Below are 19,740 nucleotides of genomic sequence, written 5' to 3' on the forward strand. Positions count from 1 at the left end.
ACTAATCCTTTTTATAGTTTATTTGTATTTCGTAAATATTTTTGCAATCACTTTTCCTTAACCCTTTGTTTTCTTAACGAATTTTGTAACAGGACAACAAAAATATTCGAAGGTATACACTCTATGGGATTAATTCAGATACGTATTTATGCAAATCAACACGACAGCAACAATTTTCTATATCCTTAACTAGGCACTTGCCTTTAGCAGGTAAAGAAAAATGAGTAGATATTTGGAGTTTAAAGATGAAGTGAAAGAAAAACTATAAAGAAAGACTCAAGTTTTTCTCTCGAATTCGTTTCGTTTTCGAACATTAGTTAGGACTACCATAAGTGTTATGCCATTGTCAAGTGATGTTTGTGTCTTTATTCTGCAACGTATGTCCCGTTCTAATATTTTGCAAGGATTTACATATGTTTGAGGATCCTGAGTTCCTATTTGAAAAATCCTTTACGTAAGGATTTATGTAAAATAAAGAATGACAAGATTTGAATGATGGATGGGAAATGGGATTCAGGAGATTTGCGATCACTAACTACAAGGGATATTTCACAGCTGGCGACAAAATTAGTAGAGGCCACAGAAACAGGAACACAGATATATAAGAAGAGAATAACTATAGAAGTCGTCTTTTAAAATGAAAATATCGGAGCATAACATAATGACTCAGAAATATGATTTCATGCAATTGTTTAAAGGGAAAATGTAGGAAGACAGGTAGGTGAAAAATTTGCAGTTTCTCCAGATTTTACTATTATTTCAAATGCCGGTCAGTATGAAAAGTAGCAAATCATGCTTGAATGTCCTATTTGCCTATTCGTTTGACCTTTGCTAATTACCAATCTTTTGCTAATTACTTCCTTCTTAACCTTTGTGCTAGAAGTATGGCGACCTTTGACCTAAGTGACTTATGAATAATATTTTTATTTTACAGTTACCTGTTCTGTGATGTTGGATGTATTATTTAGCCATTATTTTTGAAGGAAATTTGTGTGGGCATTTATTTATTTACACAAACAATTTTCAGACAACGCGATTTCCAAATCTTGCACTCCTGTTAGCTGGACCTTGACCGGGTTCATATAAGGGTATCTATAAAACAGCTGATTGATTGTTTGCTGATTTCTTGCAATTTGATAATTTGAATGTCTTTTTTTCATTGTCGAAACGAGTACGTAGCCAATCGAATACGTTGCTTAGTTATTTGTATGACATCAAGTCTTTTCTTTTAATTTCTTAGCCTAAACGCCATGGCGTAGTAATCAAAGGTGATGTCAGTATAAGCCACGATAGCATTTTCCGAAAACCACTAACTACTTTATTTTTGGCGAATTGGGACAGAAAATAAGCAAACCGTTGGTGCAAATATAAGCAGGCGCAGATGCACTTTTCTCAGCATTTTGCTTTGAATTTGTATCGCTATTTCTATTTCTTCTTGTCTAGCGCAAAACTGTTCAATGAGAAGAAAACAATTCTTAACGAAAAAGCAGGTATCAGCAAATCTTCTATACTTTCTAGAATTGTTTTGCTTTGCTGCTCTTTTTCAAAAATTTCCATATTTTCCTTTTGCTCTAACTTTGTTTTTTTTTTTTGTGTTTTCACCTTTATTGAAAAATTTTCTACCTCAATGCTTTTACCCAAATATTCGTCCCCTATATATTTCTTTTTTTCTATTTTATTTCCATTTGCAGTTTATCCGTTTCATTGCAAATTTGTTCACCAATTTTTTTCCTACGCCATCTAAATTTTCTGATTTTCTATTAAGGATGGGACAGTGAAATCGCGATAACTGGACACCAAAATATTACTTAGTAATTTTCGAGTAAGCGAAATTGCAAACGGTTAAAAGCGATTTGCAATGTTTTGCTATTTCGTCAATTACAGGTTTCCGAACATTTTGTCAGACACACAAACAGGGAAATAAAAAAACCATTGCGCTGTTTGAATTGTTCAGAAGGATTAAGAATAAAAAATACATATAGATGACCTCAAAAATCTATATATTAGAAACATTTCAGGTATTAATTCCTAGGATTTCTCTGTTTAGTTTTTTTAATTTTGTTTTCAGTTTTTCCGAGAGTTTACTGTTTCTACTGCTTTCTGTTGTCCTGTTAAGTGTTGTGCAAAATATTTGTCTTGCCACTTTTGTTTATTTTCATCCCATTTTTTATTTCTCTCAGTTATTTCATTCATCTCAGTTCATTTTGTTTTCACCGTGTTTCCTGGTTCTTCCTTGGCAGCCTGTTTTTGAGCAACCGGGAGCGTATAACCATGAGATCGTGTGGCAAATGCTTTCTCCACTTCTGTCTTTATGTTACTTTTTCACCTTCATACCTTAGTGGATTCGAATGCAAGTACATACATACATTTACATATATATACGAATGCATGCACCCTGCAGAGCCGTGAAAATGTGTACCTGTTTTTCCCATGCACAAATCCGGAGTTTCTCGCGCTGCATGGATGTCGTGGCACGATGATTAAATTTTCAGAAAAATCCAGAAAGTCTTTCAATGGTTGGGTACTTCTATACCCAGTACCGCCTTAAGCATGTCGAGAGTCATGGGCAATGCAATTCTTAGGATCTCTTTACACTTTGAAATATGGCATTGTGCTTAACTTAGCGTAATTGCCTGCTCTATGGATAATTTGGACCTGCCTACACCCAGTCACATTACATACGAAGGGTTTTACAATTGAAATGTTTTGTTGTGAATATTTTCGTAAAAAAATTAAATCAGAATAAATATTACGTGCGTAGCTAAATGTGTGGCCCGACGGTGTCTGAGTATTCCAGAATAATGCTGCAGAATTATTAAGAAAATAGCAGAAATCTTAGTTGTCGCTTACTGAGTAAATGCGAAAAGGGATTTTCAAGAAATTTATCACCTCTCCTCAACAACTGTTTAATAACTTTTGGAATCACAACGGTAGAATCTAAGAACTCTTACTAGTTAAATGGCAGAACATTGAAAGTTCGGATACCCACTTACTATAGAAAGATATGATTTTCAGAAAAAATTTACTGCATGTGAGTTTGTTTAAGGAAATTTAGAACATATCTCATGAGATTTCCATGGACTTACCCACTTTCGAGAATACACCTTCTGTGCCTATACAAAGTATTAAATCTTCTAAATATTTTTTTTCGATCTTGTTAATGGACTAATTGACTGCCCGTTTCTTCTTGAAAGAATACATTTTAATGTTCCTTGCAGGAATTTTCGCCGTGTCAAAATTTTTCATGTTGGCGTTAGGAGGACATTATATAGTTCCAAAGCACCTCTTGTTAGAACGCTGTCTGACATTAACTATCTCGCCTCATTTTTGGATGTAGACTTTTCCAGAGCGAAACATGTATTTAATACCCAATTAAAAAATTTCTTCCTTTGTAAGAATTCTAAATAACAACCTAATATATTTTGTTAATTTAGTTTAATAAGCTTTAATTTTGTCAACTACTTCTATATAAATACTCTTAGTTCTATTGTAGTCAGTAAGAAACTTTGTATTTCTTGATTTTCTAAAATGAATTAATCCTCTCTGTAAGTTATAAGAAATTTTATTTTTTTCTTTTTACTCATTAAAATTGAAGCTAGTTAACTATAAGTTTAATTTTACTTTGATTAATTAATTTAGCATTAATCTGTTTTCATAGTCTGTAAGAAATACTGTATTTTTAGACTATTAATTGAATTAAATAAATTAAATGAATTAAATAGCAGAATTTTAGTCTGTCTTGTCAATTTCCTGCAGGAAATATATTATATGCATTATGTATAAGCACATTGCGTACCCATCACTAGCTATTATGATCTGTACTATTCAGACTATCTTTTTCTGCCAACAAGGACAATTTTCCGACTACTTTCATATTTTCATTACTTTTCTCTAGCAGCTGCTTATTTTTATGTTTTCCTGATGAAAAACTTTTCTCTGACTTTCTTTTCTTTCCTTCTTTCTCGCCATACTCTGCACTCACTCTCTCTCCCTCTCTTTCCTTTCTTTTAACTTGAGCCTGTGTTTATCATTCTTTGCCTTATATTCTCAAGCATAACGTATAGAAAACAATATTTTTCATTAGTCTAGTTTTCTTCACTTGTCCTTACTTCCTCGGAAATTAATATCTTTCATATTTGAAAGGATTTCCCTTTTGAAGGATTCATAATTTACTGCATATATTGAGCACATGTACGTCCTACTGTGACTGCATAGAAATGTCATTTTTGCTTATAAAGCCAAGCCTACAAGTGTTGTAATATAATAAGTCTTGTGAACACTTTCTTGAAACGCAATCTACTACCACTTGTGAACTGAGCGCTGGCAACTTGCAGTTTGTGACATGTCAAATTATATTTAGTTTTGCGAGGATGGCAATTGCAAATATGCTAGAATCGGAGTTTCTGACTGATATTAATTAGATCACTTTGATGATCGCTAAAATCTGCTAAGAAAATTAACCAAGAATGGAGATATTTTAAGCTAGAAGCGGAAATATCGTTGAGTTTCATCGTCTGCTGGTAATGAAAAATGTTTAGAATTTTCTCTTTTGTAACTCTATTTTGGAACGCGGTAGCCCACAACAGTCCACATCAGTCCCAAAATTAAAAAAAAAAATTTTTTTGATGCTTATTGTGATCTTAAAATCACTATGTAGCAGTCTGGAATCTGCCGGAAAATATTCAGAAATTTTTACTTCACCTTAATATATTAAAAAAATTCTCTTGAAACAGTTTCTTTAACTGGATTCATATCATTTAGCTATCTATTGAGATCAACACACACAGATGACGGTGTGTGTGTGTGTATATACTAGAATTTTAGAATTTTAGGACAAGAATAGCAATAGTGCACATATCAGTGAAAAGTGATTGCGGCAAGATATCCGCAACATTTTCTAAATAGGACTTTTTTGTACAATATTTTAAATCTTTAAACTATAAACATTGGTAATTAATATAAAAAAACCCTGAATAATCATTGCCCACATGATTGCCAATTATGAGATTTAATGCGTCTACGACGACGGCATTCAATAAAATGAAGAACAACGAAAAACGGGTAGATGAAAAATTTATTATTTCATTCCATGCGAGACAAAAGGAAGGTCAAGCTAACAGGAGTGCAAAATTTGCGTTGTCTGGAAATTGTTTGTGTAAATAAATAAATGCCCACACAAATTTTCTCCAAAAATAATGACTAAATAATACATCCAACATCACAGAACATGTAACTGTTAAATAAAATAAACATAAGTCACTTAGGTCAAAGATCGCCATACTTCTAGCATAAAAGCTAAGAAGAAAGCAATTAGCGAAAAATTGGTAATTAGCAAAGGTCAAAGGAATAGGCAAACAGGACATTCAAACGTGGTTTGCTACTTTTCTCGCTGACCGGTATTACGAATAATAGTAAAATCTGGAAAATCTGCAAATTTTTCACCTACCTGCCTTCCTACATTTTCATTTTCAACAGAAGCATGAAAACAAATTATCTTATTTTCTGGCATGAAGGATAATTTTTATGGATGACTTCTATAATTATTCTTTTCTTGTACATATATCTGTGTTCCTGTTCCTGTGGCCTTTGCTAATTTATCACCAGCTGTGAAATATGGTAGTGATCGTAAATCTCCTGAATCTCATTTCCCATCATCTTCGTTCTTTATTTTAGAGAAATCCTTACGTAAGGGATTTTTCAAATAGGAACTCAGGATCCTCAAAGGGATTTTTCAAATATATGTAAATCATTGCAAAATATTTTAACAGGACATACGTTGCAGAATAAAGACACAAACATCACTTGACAATGGCATAACACTTATGGTAGTCCTAACTAATGTTCGAAAACGAAACGAATTCGAGAGAAAAACATGAGTCTTTCTTTATAGTTTTCCTTTCATTTCTTCTTGAAATTCCAAATATCTATTCATTTCTTCTTCATTGCCTGTTAAAGGCAAGTGTCTACTTAAGGATACAGAAAATTGTTGTTCTCGTTTATTGATTTGCATAAATACGTATCTGAAATAATCCCATAGACCGTATACCTTCAAATATTTTTGTTATCCTGTTACAAAATCCGTTGAGAAAACAAAGGGTTAAACAAAATTTAATGCAAAAGAAATTAAGGAAATGTAAATAAAATATAAAAAGGATTAGTAGAAGATTAGTAAAAAGGATTTAGGACTAATGAAGTATTTGCGATCATGACTTCCCTAGAAAATTCCTTGCATGTATTTATAAATTGTTTTTGTTGCATTAGCATTCTAAATCTATTTGCTAATCTATTTTCTTGTTACCTGGTTCATGCTAAGTCTACTTTCAGACGATGAATAGCATTTCAGACTGCTGCTATAAATTTCCTTCTTCGTTGTTTCAACTGCGAAAATCACTATGCAATGTTTGGATCACTTTTGTTGTTCCAATTGTTGTCTGAAGATAGTTTGTGCAAACACCTACCGACATTAATATCCTGTAAAGTATTGTTAATGGAAAAATAATACCTAAATATTGCATTCAACTTTTGGTAACTGTAAAAAAAATATCAATAAGTCACGAAGATGGTCAATGAACTCGGGTCAAAGGTCAAAAAAGAAGTAATTAGCAAACATTGGCAATTAGCAAGTGCTAAAGGAATAGGCGAACAGGATACTGAAACGTGGTTTGCTACTTTTCACATTGGTTTAAAAAAAATATTAGTGACTCTGCAAAATTTTCTCCTACCTGCCATTCTTCATTTTCAGTTTAAGCAAATGCATGAAAACAATAGAATTCCTAATTTCTCTATATGCGTCAAATGCAGAGTCAATTTTAAGGATGCCTTCGTGGTTATTCTTTTCTTATATTTCTGTATTCCTGTTTCTGCGGCCTTTACTAATTTGTCACCAGCTGTGAAAGATCTTGGGTGGGATCGTAAATCTACTAAATCTCCTTTCCCCTCCGTTCAAATCTCTTCATTCTTTATTTTACAGCAATCCTTACATCCATACATACATAAGTTTGACAATAATGACAATGACATAACACTTGAAAATAACTAATGTTAGAACGAATTCGAGAAAAAAAAAACCTTCAGTACGTCTTAACAGTTTGCTTTCATTTCTTTTTAACTTCTCTTTTCTTCTTCATTGCCTCCTAAAGGCAAGTGTTCACTTAAGAATACAGAGAATTGTTGTTGTCGAGTTTTTATCTACATACATTCGTATCTTAAATAATCCAATAGACCTTATAATATTATTTGTATCCTGTTACAAAATCCGTTAAGAGAACAAAAAATTAACGAAATAAAAATGAAATTTGCTTATTTGTGCGTATTTTATAAGCAGCCAAACCAAATTATTGGATTGCAATACAACTTCGTCAACTTATTGCCCGAAGGAATATAGGGGGCATGACACCTCCCATACAAACCAATTTTTAAATATTGCATTATTTCTAAACCATTGAATATCAATGCCTTGATATTGCCGAAAAGTGAATTTTAAATGGAGCACAGAAAACAAAAAGTAAGTACTGAAAGAATATAATCCAACAATATTTAATTTCGACCTGCACACTAATATCACGGGCTTTCCAAATTTCATGGCATATAATTTTTCGTTAGCGCAATGAGCGGAAAAGAGACACAAATATATCTATCGTCACAGCCCGGAAGTCGCTGTCAATCCTAGGTATTTTCATAACCGCTTGATCAGAATTGCACAGGACAGCGGGTAATGGGTTGGCGGGTACTCGCTGTCAAAATTTGAACCCATTTAATACCATGAAATTGCACAAAATTGCGGCGTGAGCGGATTTCTAGCCGTCGGTTATTCTTGTGGTGGCAAAATGATTAGATTCATTTCTATTTTCTTTGACAGCTTGAAGACTCAGGGCTGCTTTTCTGATGACTTCCTGTCAATTTATTAGTTTACAAGCAATGACAGACCAATAAGAAGAAAATAATAATAGGCGAATTGCACAAGAAACCCTGCAAATTATCAATAATTTAGAAAAAGTTTTTTTTTTGTAACAAACGAAAATATTTTTTTAGTGTGATATGTCCCCTTGAAAACGAGCATAAATTTTAAATTGTTTGATCGATACTTTACGAGATATCGATCACTACAGCCATCTACCGCGAAAAATAATGGATTTATTTATCCCCAAATAAATATTTAAAAATAAATAATTTCCTTCTTTAACTGACATTTAAGCATGCTAATTCCATCGCTTTCTGAACACTTCCCAATAACATATGCCGGATGTGCTGCTGCAGCGCCATCAACGTTTTGACATTCGAACTTCACTTTCCTATTGCACGTTGTTGCTAAAGAATTCATTATTTCTTTGGCATTTGGTGCAGATAGTTGGCTATAATTTGTGGTTTTTAACTAACACAATTGTGTAAAATTTTGCTGTCCAATGCACGCTCATTTGTCGACGTTTACCAGGACATTCGAGTGCTATTTTCGGACAAAGATAAAAATTTAACATATTTACATGTAGGGTTGCTGGTCGTGCAATGGCGATGTAACCAAATGCAAATTGTTAAGACAATTTCAATGAAGAAGTACCTCGACTGATTTTGTACAAGAAATAATTTTACTGTCCTATGCACGCTCATTTGCCGACATTTATTTGGGTATTTGAGTGCTATTTGCGGACAAAGAGAAACATTTAACATATTTACCATTGGGCAGCTGTCTGTTTAATTGCGCTTTCCAACTGAAAATTGTTAAAACAAATAAAATGTAGTAATGATTAGTGCTTTAATGCAACTAATTGGATATGCATTAGCGGCACTAAAGTAGTCTGTTTTGGATTTATATTTGGAAAAAATGAATTTGAGAGCAGCCGTATTCCACGTACATGTACTATGTATGTGGAAATTTTATGCCGCTACACCAACACGAAGCTGCAAATGGTAGTTTAGTAGTTACCGGTAACCGTAATGTACCAACAGCCAATTTCCACCACGTGATTGACCATAACCTTTTATGTAATGTACTCGGCCCTTTTTATTAATTTAAAATATTGAGCTACATGGGCGCAGAAATAGCACATCGGTATGGCCGGAATATAATTTCTCCGAAAGTATTAAAATTGTAGCAAAAGCAGAATATGCTGTATACATAAGTATGTATGTATGTACATACATCTACATAAGTTCTTACCACATTTTTGTTAAACTAGAATTCAAATTCATACATGAAATAAAATTTATATCTACTTTGTAAATTAAGTTAAATATTCAGCACACATACATATTCTCGCACTGGACTATCGCGTGCATTCAAATGTAGAATCATTGTCGAGTAGATACTTCAGCTTATTGTACACCGACATATGCTTATATGTACGTACATACATACATATACAATATATTTTTTCTAACAAAAATCCACATATTCAGGCATACGTAGCTCACGTGCGGAAACATGCGCCTTGTGTGTACATACATACATATACCCATACACGTGCATATGCATCTCTGCTGCCTTGCCCTAACACAATCCATGCACATTTCCTTATGATATATTAAACAACGTTTGGCTTAAGTTGAAACAAAATAAGACCATTGCCTATGGACCATTTTTGTCAGTTTTCATGGCAGTCGCGTGGACACTACCAGAACATTGATTTAAATCCGGTCGAGGACACACTACAATAACATCCCTCAAAGTAGTTGAAGAGTATTTTATGCTGTTATAACAACAACCATTCTTGACGTGATCCATGTATGTACATATGTATGTAAGTGAGCTCTACTGCCTCGCGACTGTATGTAGTATTGTTCCGCAAAATGTTAATATGAGAGGATCAAAGCACGTTTCGAACTAAATAATGATATATGAAATTAAAAAAAGGCCCAAAAACTTGGTGAGATGATCAAAGCAAGTTTCGAACTAAATAATGGTAAAAAAAAATGAAAAAACCAAGAATATTTTACTTGATGAGATGATCAGAGCAATTTTCGAACTAAATAATCGTGAAAGAAATTTAAAAAATACTCCCTTCTTTTACTTGATGAGATGATCAAATCAAATTTCGTACTAAATAATGAAGAAAGAAATTAAAAAAACCAAGTATATTTTACCATGAATTGTACACTTCCTTTCGACGCTCACTGTATGGACATATACATATATACTTGCTTTGCAGTCATCAACACTTTTGTTAACACAATGGAATATGCCATTCAAAAGGGCGCTGTAAAATGCTCTTCGTAGAATATTGATTGTTCGTTAGAGTGGAATCATAAAACCAACCATTAACTGACCCACGCAGTGCAACGGTCGTAGGTAGAATTGCCATTAGACGAATCATTTCACCCACATTTACAATGCGATCACGCACAAGGCCATCAGTTAAAAGCAAATAAAAAAAGGCAGGTAGATAGATGTGGAACATTTTCAAATGCTTGCTACATATTTGTTTTGAGCACATACACCAGCTCAAAATTCGGTAGAATCCATGTTTTGTGCATTTGTGCAACGAGTTGCAAGTAGAATTTCTTCGTTTTGAAATGATTCAGTTTATGAGGTTGGCTAGTAGTAAGCAGGCAAGTGAATTGGACAGGGCATGCGACTGGGAAACTGTTAAAAAAAAATTTATATATTTTTAATGCTTGCATGGTTTCAATAGAATCTATGAACATGGATTATAGAGTAAGTACATATTCTCAGTTATAAAAATCAACATTAACATATTCCTAATCCTAATTTTTATGCGCAGATCATTTGCTGGTTGATTATCATGAAGTTTGCCTTCGCACATCAGGATTTATCACCATCGGCGAAGCGTCAAGAAGCGCTTTATATCCATTCATTGCTTTACTATCCAGCGCATCAGCACTTAAGGGCACAGAAAGCGGCAACGAGCAAGCCGAATAGCAGCATCACGGAATTGCCAACGAGTGTAACGTCTACGAATAGCACGACCACACCACCGATAAGCAGTTTCCACGTAGTTTCCAACAACAAACATAACTCCAACAAGGCCTATGATTCCAACAAGCAAGCCAACGAAAACATCACATCGAATCTAACGGTACATGCGCTTGAAGTTTCTACGGACAACACAAAATACACACCTGTTGAGTTTCCACATGAGTTGCTAGAGATTGCGCGCTCAAAGCTGGGCCTCAAGACACTCGATGAAGTGCCTAGCATAAGTGAGTTGGCTGAATTTCTCGGGACTGTTAATACAGAGGAAACCCTCAAATATATACGCCGGTTGACGAGCACAGAGGACGGTGTCACGCTGATAAAAAAATACCTCGAGTCGGCAGACTTCACCAATCGCACCGAGGAAACACGTCGACGCCAGCAACAACCGGAAACGAACGTAAAACTGGCGGTTGTAGAGTCCAAAAAAGCGAAAAGCAATCTGCTGCAGCGTGTGGCTGCATATTTTCACATTTACAACCTTTGGCCCCAGAGAGATGGAGAAACTGATGAAGCTGACATACGCAAGCAGGTGCAACAACAGCTAACTAAGTATATTAAACCACAATTGGAGTATAGAAAACGTATGCAAGTGACAGCCGCTCATAAAGCAGGTAGTTACGCTGCAGCTACACCGCATCAAATACCGTTACTAGTGCGCAATCCGTTGCCCTATCACTATCCCATACCCTTGCGTCCCCTTCTGAGCGCGCGTCTGCCACAAAATAATAATGACGCAGACAATACACTGCTACAGCCAGCCGCCTTCTCACCAGTCCATTTGAATACGCCAAAATTCTATGTGCCGTCGCATATACAACTAGCGCGCGCTACCAATATACCACCACAACAATTGCAAACGCTGCTGCAAAGCAAACCCAAGCTTGCTGAATTGGCCGCCAAGGTGAGCCATTTACCGCTGACCAACGATCGCTCGGCACTCATTGATGCACAGCTGCTGGCGGCGGTGAAACGTGCTGTGGAGCAGGATGATGACTTGCGCAAACTGCTACAGACAACCGCAGAAACACTTAAGTAGTAGGAGTAAGATGAGAGTTAATTTTTATACAATATTTTAGTATTAATGAAAACTGCCTTGAAATAAATAAGAAAATAAAAATTTTAAATTTAGTAAGGAGTTTTATTTTCTACAAACATACATATATTTTTAATTTTATTTGTAATTAACATAGAATCCTAATACAATAGCAAGCATGTTTTACATACTTCGGTAACGCTGTGCATTTAGTCTTTAAGGAAAACAAGTTAAACTTTTAAAGCACTCACACAAACGCTCGCATACAATGAAAATCGCATTGGTCTGCTACAAAGGACGGCAAGCATTTACATAGATTTATGGTATTTTATGCATATGCGTGCAGCCTATCTACATTCCACCGGCTAACTCAACAATTTAAAAAATATTTTAAGTTTTTTGTTAATTTCGCTGCTCAGTCACTAAGGAGTCAATTCACAAATTAAGTTAAATTTCATTTCATTTTTCTTTTAGAAAATACACAAAATTCAGTTGCGGAAAGAGAACATAGTAGACCAAGGAACGTAAATATTGCAATTGCGGAAATGTATAAATTCTATAGCCACGGCATTCTTGGTAACAGCTGGTTAAAATGTCACCTTTTGGTTGCTTTGCTATTTAACGTTTATACACCCTTTATAATTCGTTATGAAAATTCTTGTTTTAGCGCAAGAACAATTTTATAATCACACATACAAAAATAAACGGGGATAGATTTGTCCTTGCGCCACACAAGTTATACTAAAAAATGTTTTTGTTTTCTCCATATTAAGCTCAGGAACTGAGAAGATTACCGAAAATCTGCTTTCTTATATAGTATTTAAATTTGTAATGTCAGCATAGCAAATAACTCATGACTTGGAAACACCAACAAGCGCAGGCCGTATACAACGTTCATGCAATTTATAACCCAATTTGGTGACCACAACGACGGTACTGGGTTCGACATCAGGTTCATCCTGCAAAACAGAATTTAAAACATTATTTTAACGCTATACAGTGATGCAAATATCGAATTGATATTAGGTATGTTCATGAAGCAAATCGTTTGTAACAATAATTAAAACTATAACGTTTTGGTGTGCATGTATCCAAAAAAATTGGTAAAGTAGGGGAAAGTGAGAGAGTAAATGATATTTCATTTTGAGGGGAAGTTGCACGTTTTTACTGGATAAATTTTTGCTCTGATTGACTTGAAACTTCGGTACGTAATTGCGGAAGCGTCAAACTTTCTAAATATGCAAAAATCATGAAAATCAGTTGTAAAAGAACAAAACTGTCAAATCTCCTCGGTAAAGATTTTGCTCTGATTGGCCTGATACTTTGACATATAACCCTTCAGTAAAAATGCTATAACTTTGTACATTTGCAAAGTAAAAAAAAACACAAATTAAAATTTCCAAATTGCAAATGCTAATGGAATGTTCTTCATCTGACACCGATGATTTACATTTTATTTGCTTTATTATTATTATTTTTTTTTTTATTTTAATACAAAGTAGATCAAGCGAAAAAGTTTCTGTCATTTTTTCTGCCAATATATTTATCAGCTATTCGTAAAACTTGCAAATTGTTACTGGTTTTGCGTTCATTTACATTTCTTTAATATACAGTAGGTTCTGTTTTTATGCGGTAGATACGTTCCGCAAGAAACAGCATACAAAAAAAACAGCATAAAAAAAGCTACTAGTTCTATAGTAAAACTATAGATACGTTTCAAATGCTAAAACCGCATAAATCTGAAATAATGTAATAAAATCGCATAAAAAAGGGCACTAGTCCCATATTATAACTATAGATACGTTCCATAGACCGCATGAATCTGTGATGATGTGTGATCTGATTTTGCTTAGCTGGTTTAGAATCTTGTTTATATGTACAATTCCCGATAGGTCGACATGCATTTTGTAATTTAAAAAAAAACCGCACTATTTCAAAACCGCATAAAAAAAAGCCGCATAAAAACAGAACCTACTGTATTTCTTTTTGCGAGAGAATTCTCAGAAATTAAGTTACTGGATAATTTTTACATGAGCAGACCTATTAACCCATGCACATTTTTTGTAGTAAAATTAAATATTGAATGTTTGTGGAGTCATTACTTCCTTTTCTAAAGTCAATTCCAGTCTTATTGAATTCAAATTAATCTATACTAATATTATAAAGAGGAAAACTTTGTTTGTTTGGTTGTAATGAATAGGCTCAAAAACTACTGGACCGATTTTAAAAATTCTTTCACCATTCGAAAGCTACATCATCCACGAGTAACATGGATTATATTTTATTTTGGAAATAGGGCTCGAGATATAGGTCAATACGTGGACCCGGGTAACCTTCGGATGTGTATGTACAATATGGGTATCAAATGGAAGCTGTTGGTGAATGCTTTAGTCCGGAGTATTTTTCATGCCGCTCCGTGACTAGGGTCTCGAGATAGACACCAAAACGTGGACCCTAGAATGTGTTTGTACAATATGGATATCAAATTGAAGCTGTTGGTGAATGCTTTAGTCCAGAGTATTTTTCATGCCGCTCCGTGACTGGGGTCTCGAGATATAGGTCAAAACGTGGACCCGGGTAACCTTTGGTTGTGTATGTACAATATGGGTATCAAATGAAAGCTGTTGATAAGTGCTTTAATACGGGGTAATTTTCATACCTATTGATGACTAGGGTCTGGAAATATATGCCAAAACGTGGACCCGCCGTGTCTTTGCACCGAATTAAACCAAACTTACACACATTGTTAAGGAGGTATTGAAGATGGTTTCCGTATAGTTTGGATACCTATTGGTAGATAGGGTCTCGTGATATAGGTCAAAACGTGGACCCGGGTAACCTTCGGATGTGTATGTACAATATGGGTATCAAATGGAAGCTGTTGGTGAATGCTCTAGTTCAGAGTATTTCCATCCGCTCCGTGACTAGGGTCTCGAGATAGAGACCAAAACGTGGACCCTAGAATGTGTTTGTACAATATGGATATCAAATGAAAGCTGTTGATAAGTGCTTTAATACGGGGTAATTTTCATACCTATTGATGACTAGGGTCTCGAAATATATGCCAAAACGTGGACCCGCCGTGTTAAACCAAACTTACGCACATTGTTAAGTAAGTATTGAAAATGGGTTTCGTAAAGTTTGGTTGTAATTCGGAGCACTGGCAACGGGTACAGCGTTCTTTTGAACCAGCCATAATGTCGCTTACTTTTTTAACGCTTGGGGCGGAACTGAACTGTCAAGTTGACAGTGTGAGTTACAATGTGTCAATATTTCTTTCTGATTTGGATGCCATAAGGAAAAAACGTAAGTGCAACATGTAAAAATTGTTTGTGAATTTTTTTGGAGAGGATTTTGGAACAGTGAATAATTTCTTACGAAATTTGAGAATTTAATGTGAAATCCGAATGAAATTATGTGTTCGTGGAAAAAACAATTTTTTTCGTTTTTTTTTTTTTTGAAAAATATTAATGGATAATGGTTAAAAAAAGTTCCAATGCTTAATAAAACATATAAATTGAAACGAAAAATTCATGGATGATCAGGAAAAAAGACGATTGTTTATTCATATGCGTTGATTTGAAATTTAAAAACAATCTTCTTTTTTCCTCATTTTCAATTTATATTTTAGATTTACTCAAAAACAAATAGAAAAACAAAAAATATTGTTTATGCCAAAGCGCTTGAATAAAGAATAAAGAAATAAATAATATGAAAATCATATATTTTCTGTTCTAAACCATATCTATTCTATTTTAGTGTGCCCAGCGAAGGGGGCCGGGTTTGCTAGTAATTAATAAATATATTATATACTCGCGATGCTTTAAGTAGTTTATTAAGGGGTGAGGGGTAGTCAGAATTTTCAAAAAATTTGATTTTTTTTGCATTTTCTTAAAGTAGTTATAATACCTTAAAAATATTGTGAGAGAATTTGAAGTGAATCCGACAAATACTTTTCCAGTTATTCAACAATTAACAAAGGGCGCACCGGAGCGTTGGAGAGCAAGTAGCTGTAGCAGTACTGCTACAAAAACAACAACAACGGAACAAGTAGCTCGGTAGAATGCTACGTAGACACCAGCAAATCGATATTTTGGAAGCTGCTATGACGGCTGAAGAAATATTATATGGCCCAGGAATAGATGACACAGTGTAAGTAATTAAATAATTCGTACAACTCTACTTAAATCGATAGCAAAACTTTAAATGCGTTTTTTCAAAACTAAGTTTTTTGAACTGGTGATCATTGTAACTTAAAAACAGCTTGGTAGATTTCAATAAAATGTCTACTACTTTTGAAACACATAAAACACTCGTGTCTGATCGAAAGAATTTTTTTCAAAAATTTAAATTTTTTTTAACAATTAATTGTCCGTTTTTTTCTCGAAAATCTGAAAAATATTTCCTAAGGCCGGCGTTAATTTAAAAAATAGATCATGCACAAGATGATCTATTAATAAAACTAATTTCTTTTGTCCGATTGATTTTAGTGGGACTTGATTTTCCAAGGACTTGTGATGATCACCGCAAGGAACTTCTGGAGAAACGGGTTCCACACAAATAGCGATAACTTTTATAATTATTAATTTTTTTATCTGAAGGGGGGAATGAAATGGCTGATGACCTCGCAAAACAAGGAGCAAATATGCAACTTACTGGTCCTGAGCCTTTCTGTGGACTCACGAAAAGCCACATTAATGAATTCCTCAGGAAATGGGAAGAAAGGAAATTTGCTGCACACTGGCTAAATTGTGCCGGTCAGCGTCAAGCCAAACAATTTCTTAGTCCCAACAAAGGAATATCAGACAAGCTACTCTCGCTAAACAGAGTAGATCTGCGTCTTTTAACAGGATACCTCACAGGTCACTGCAGCCTGAGGTATCATTTAAATAACATTGGTCTATCAGAGACCAATGTCTGCCACTTTTGCGAAATGGATATAGAAAGCTCAGAACATGTGCTTTGTGAATGTCCTGCGCTGGGCAGACAAAGACTTCACCACCTTGGTGGTATCGTAGTATCTCCATGTAATCTTTGGAACAACAAACCCACAATAGTGCTAAAATTTATAAAAAGCCTTAAACTCTAGGGTTACAAAAATAGGTCTTGCACAATAGATCAACTCTGGTCGCAGTGCGTAATGGCCTTCTAATAATAATAATAATCTGAAATTTTGCTTAAGTTTAGTCGAAACATGATGTATTAATGCTTTGTTCTTATTTTTGTAAAATAAAGCAATTGACTACCAAAAAAAAATTATTGAAAATCATCATTTTTTCGGGCTTTTGATTACCCCTAACCCCTTAAACTACCAGCGAATCATTTCGAGAAAACACACACTCACCTTTTCAAATAAGGCCTCATGCATATTTGGATTAAATTTCTCGTTGATTGGATTGATTGGCTCCAGACCATGACGCTTGAAAACCTGCAGCAGTGAGGCTTTGGTCATCACCAGACCTTCGTACAGACTTTTCAAATGTGGATTACTACTGTTGATCTATAAAAGAAAGCGTAGTGAATATTTCATAAGAAAAATTACACGCATTATATAATCGTTAATACGATTTTATGTGCCAAAAGGCAATAGATATTGTTGAAATTAGAAAAGCAACAATAATTCGAAGCCCAATAAGTTCCGCGTATTTCCCAGATCATGTCATTTCCACATTAGACTTTATACTTTCCAGAACTTGGTGTACATAAGTCACACAAGCACTAGTCTGCGTTATAAGTTAATGCGCTGCACAATGATGCAACGAGTTGACTATTGTTGCTTTTACATACCACTTTTCCAACCAATATGACTAACTATTTTGTTTAATTAATTGTTTTAAATTATTAGGCCATTATTATATAATACACATATCAACAAATTGAGTCTCAAATGAAAATGTACCTGATCTTTCGGCACTGATTCGGTGGCATGTCCCAATGTATCGGCCACCTCAAGCAGATCTTTGCAAAAGCTCTGTATGCCGAAAACTTTGGCATCAGCTATCTGTTTGGTGAGACGTGTGCGTAGATTTTCGCTGTCTGCCAATGAACGTTTGTACTTGTCTACTAATTCTTCATTTTTTTCCTTCAATTCATTCACCTCCTTTGAAAGCGCCTCAATTTCCTGTGTAAGCTTCTTTGTCGCCTCGGCGGCAGCATTTTCCAACTGCCCACTGGAGCCGTCTGAATCCGATTGTTGCGGTTTTTGTGCCGAGTTTTCCGAATAATAGCGCAAGGCTGGACTGTTGAAAGAAAAGGCGTAATCAATTTTGAAATTCAAGTAGCATCAAAAGCTGTGCGCAAGAAACACAAATTATTACTTAATTACGTCACAACATTCTTATCATGTTAACTTCGCACCGCTATTGCTGCTTCTAGCACAGCCATCTACCCAACAACAATGCTGTTGCTGGACCGGCGATAGTGTGCTGCTTACCTTGTCGCCAACACGTTTCGGTTCTTCCATGCAGTCACATAACGATTTGTACGCGCCAGCAGCGAAATTGTTCTCGTTGACATTTTGTTACTCTTTTCTAAAAGTTCTACTGATATTCACTTGATTTGTTTCGCCTTTGCGTTTTTAAACACCACAAAATTTTTCCAATTTTCACAGAATATTTCTTGTGCAATCCGAACCTGGTATTAAACGGTAACCTTCGACTGCTACAGCTGTTACTGTCACATTTTCTGATTACTGTGTCTTGCGGCACCTATTGACTGTGAGCGGTAATAATTTATAGGAGTGGCACTCAAACTGTTACAGTTGTAATGAGAAAATGATGATGATAAATAAAATATTTGAAAATATAAGACAGAATAAAATAACACTAAATTAAGTCAAAATTATGATTACATTAAAAAGTAAAATTAAACAAACGAAAATGTAATAAAATATCACCATTATCATCGTTTCCTTTATCACCAATTGGAGCATACCGCAGAGAACGTTAATGCATTAACGCATGCGTACATGCGTAAATATAATGGAATGAAATGAAATGAAATAAAATAAAAGAAGAGAAAAAAAAAAAAATAAATGGCCCCCGCAAGGGCATCTCTCATTAGAGAGTTGACGGGCATGACAACGCCGCGGCCCCTAGTCACGACCCCGCACGGACATCCCTCACCGAGGGGTGCTGGAAGTAACGACTCCACGGCTCCGAAGTTTCAGCGAAGAAGAAAACATACCGCTAAAATGCCTAACATGCCGGCTGTGTGAATGCATGTCTGAAGGACACAGTTAACCCAGAAGGAAATCTGTAAACCACCTGGCAGAAGGTTTAAAATGCAAGAGGAATCTAATGATTGCAGCCGAGCGAGGATATTCGCTCAAGTGTCGGCAGAAGCCACGGCTGCCATCGAGGGCTCTGCTCATCGACATCAGATAGCGGAGTCGCCAGTGGCACAACAACACGAAAACCCCAACACTGCGACAAGTGTTTCTCAAGTTAATCTTGGGACCACAAGAGCAGGCCGTGTTAGACAGCGTATTCAATGGACAACGGAAATGAATGAAAAGAAAAGAAAAGAAAAGAAAAGAAAAGAAAAGAAAAGAAAAGAAAAGAAAAGAAAAGAAAAGAAAAGAAAAGAAAAGAAAAGAAAAGAAAAGAAAAGAAAAGAAAAGAAAAGAAAAGAAAAGAAAAGAAAAGAAAAGAAAAGAAAAGAAAAGAAAAGAAAAGAAAAGAAAAGAAAAGAAAAGAAAAAAAAAGAGAAGAAAAGAAAATGAAATGAAATGAAATAAAAGAAAATAAAATAAAATAAAACGAAATAAAATAAAATG

General features: G+C 34.9%; 2 protein-coding genes across 2 annotated transcripts; one reads left to right on the top strand and one right to left on the bottom strand.

Annotated features, from left to right (window-relative positions):
- The first annotated feature begins 8,314 nt into the window (after positions 1-8,314).
- LOC128866444 (uncharacterized) lies at positions 8,315-12,054 on the top strand. The gene is made up of 2 exons (XM_054107199.1): positions 8,315-10,648; positions 10,716-12,054. Exons 1-2 carry the CDS (start codon positions 10,613-10,615, stop codon positions 11,964-11,966), a joined length of 1,287 nt encoding a protein of 428 aa, XP_053963174.1. The 5' UTR covers positions 8,315-10,612; the 3' UTR covers positions 11,967-12,054.
- LOC128866445 (grpE protein homolog, mitochondrial) lies at positions 12,048-18,635 on the bottom strand. Its single transcript, XM_054107201.1, has 4 exons — positions 18,397-18,635; positions 17,863-18,202; positions 17,308-17,463; positions 12,048-12,922 (listed from the first exon to the last, which is right to left on the bottom strand). The coding sequence occupies exons 1-4, from the start codon at positions 18,477-18,479 to the stop codon at positions 12,815-12,817; spliced, it is 687 nt and encodes a 228-aa protein (XP_053963176.1). The 5' UTR covers positions 18,480-18,635; the 3' UTR covers positions 12,048-12,814.
- Between the last annotated feature and the right edge of the window lie 1,105 nt (positions 18,636-19,740).

This window comes from Anastrepha ludens, chromosome 6 (assembly GCF_028408465.1).
Source record: "Anastrepha ludens isolate Willacy chromosome 6, idAnaLude1.1, whole genome shotgun sequence".
NCBI lineage: Eukaryota > Metazoa > Arthropoda > Insecta > Diptera > Tephritidae > Anastrepha > Anastrepha ludens.

What these genes read in the sequence shown, in the direction of transcription:
- LOC128866444 (XM_054107199.1), top strand. Translation starts at nt 10,613, where the DNA reads ATGGTTTCAATAGAATCTATGAACATGGATTATAGA. An exon ending in CTATGAACATGGATTATAGA is followed by an intron (nt 10,649 to 10,715) that starts GTAAGTACATAT and finishes TTTTATGCGCAG; the next exon opens with ATCATTTGCTGGTTGATTAT.
- LOC128866445 (XM_054107201.1), bottom strand. Translation starts at nt 18,479, where the DNA reads ATGTCAACGAGAACAATTTCGCTGCTGGCGCGTACAAATCGTTATGTG. An exon ending in CGAAACGTGTTGGCGACAAG is followed by an intron (nt 18,203 to 18,396) that starts GTAAGCAGCACA and finishes TTCTTTCAACAG; the next exon opens with TCCAGCCTTGCGCTATTATT. An exon ending in AATCAGTGCCGAAAGATCAG is followed by an intron (nt 17,464 to 17,862) that starts GTACATTTTCAT and finishes TTTCTTTTATAG; the next exon opens with ATCAACAGTAGTAATCCACA.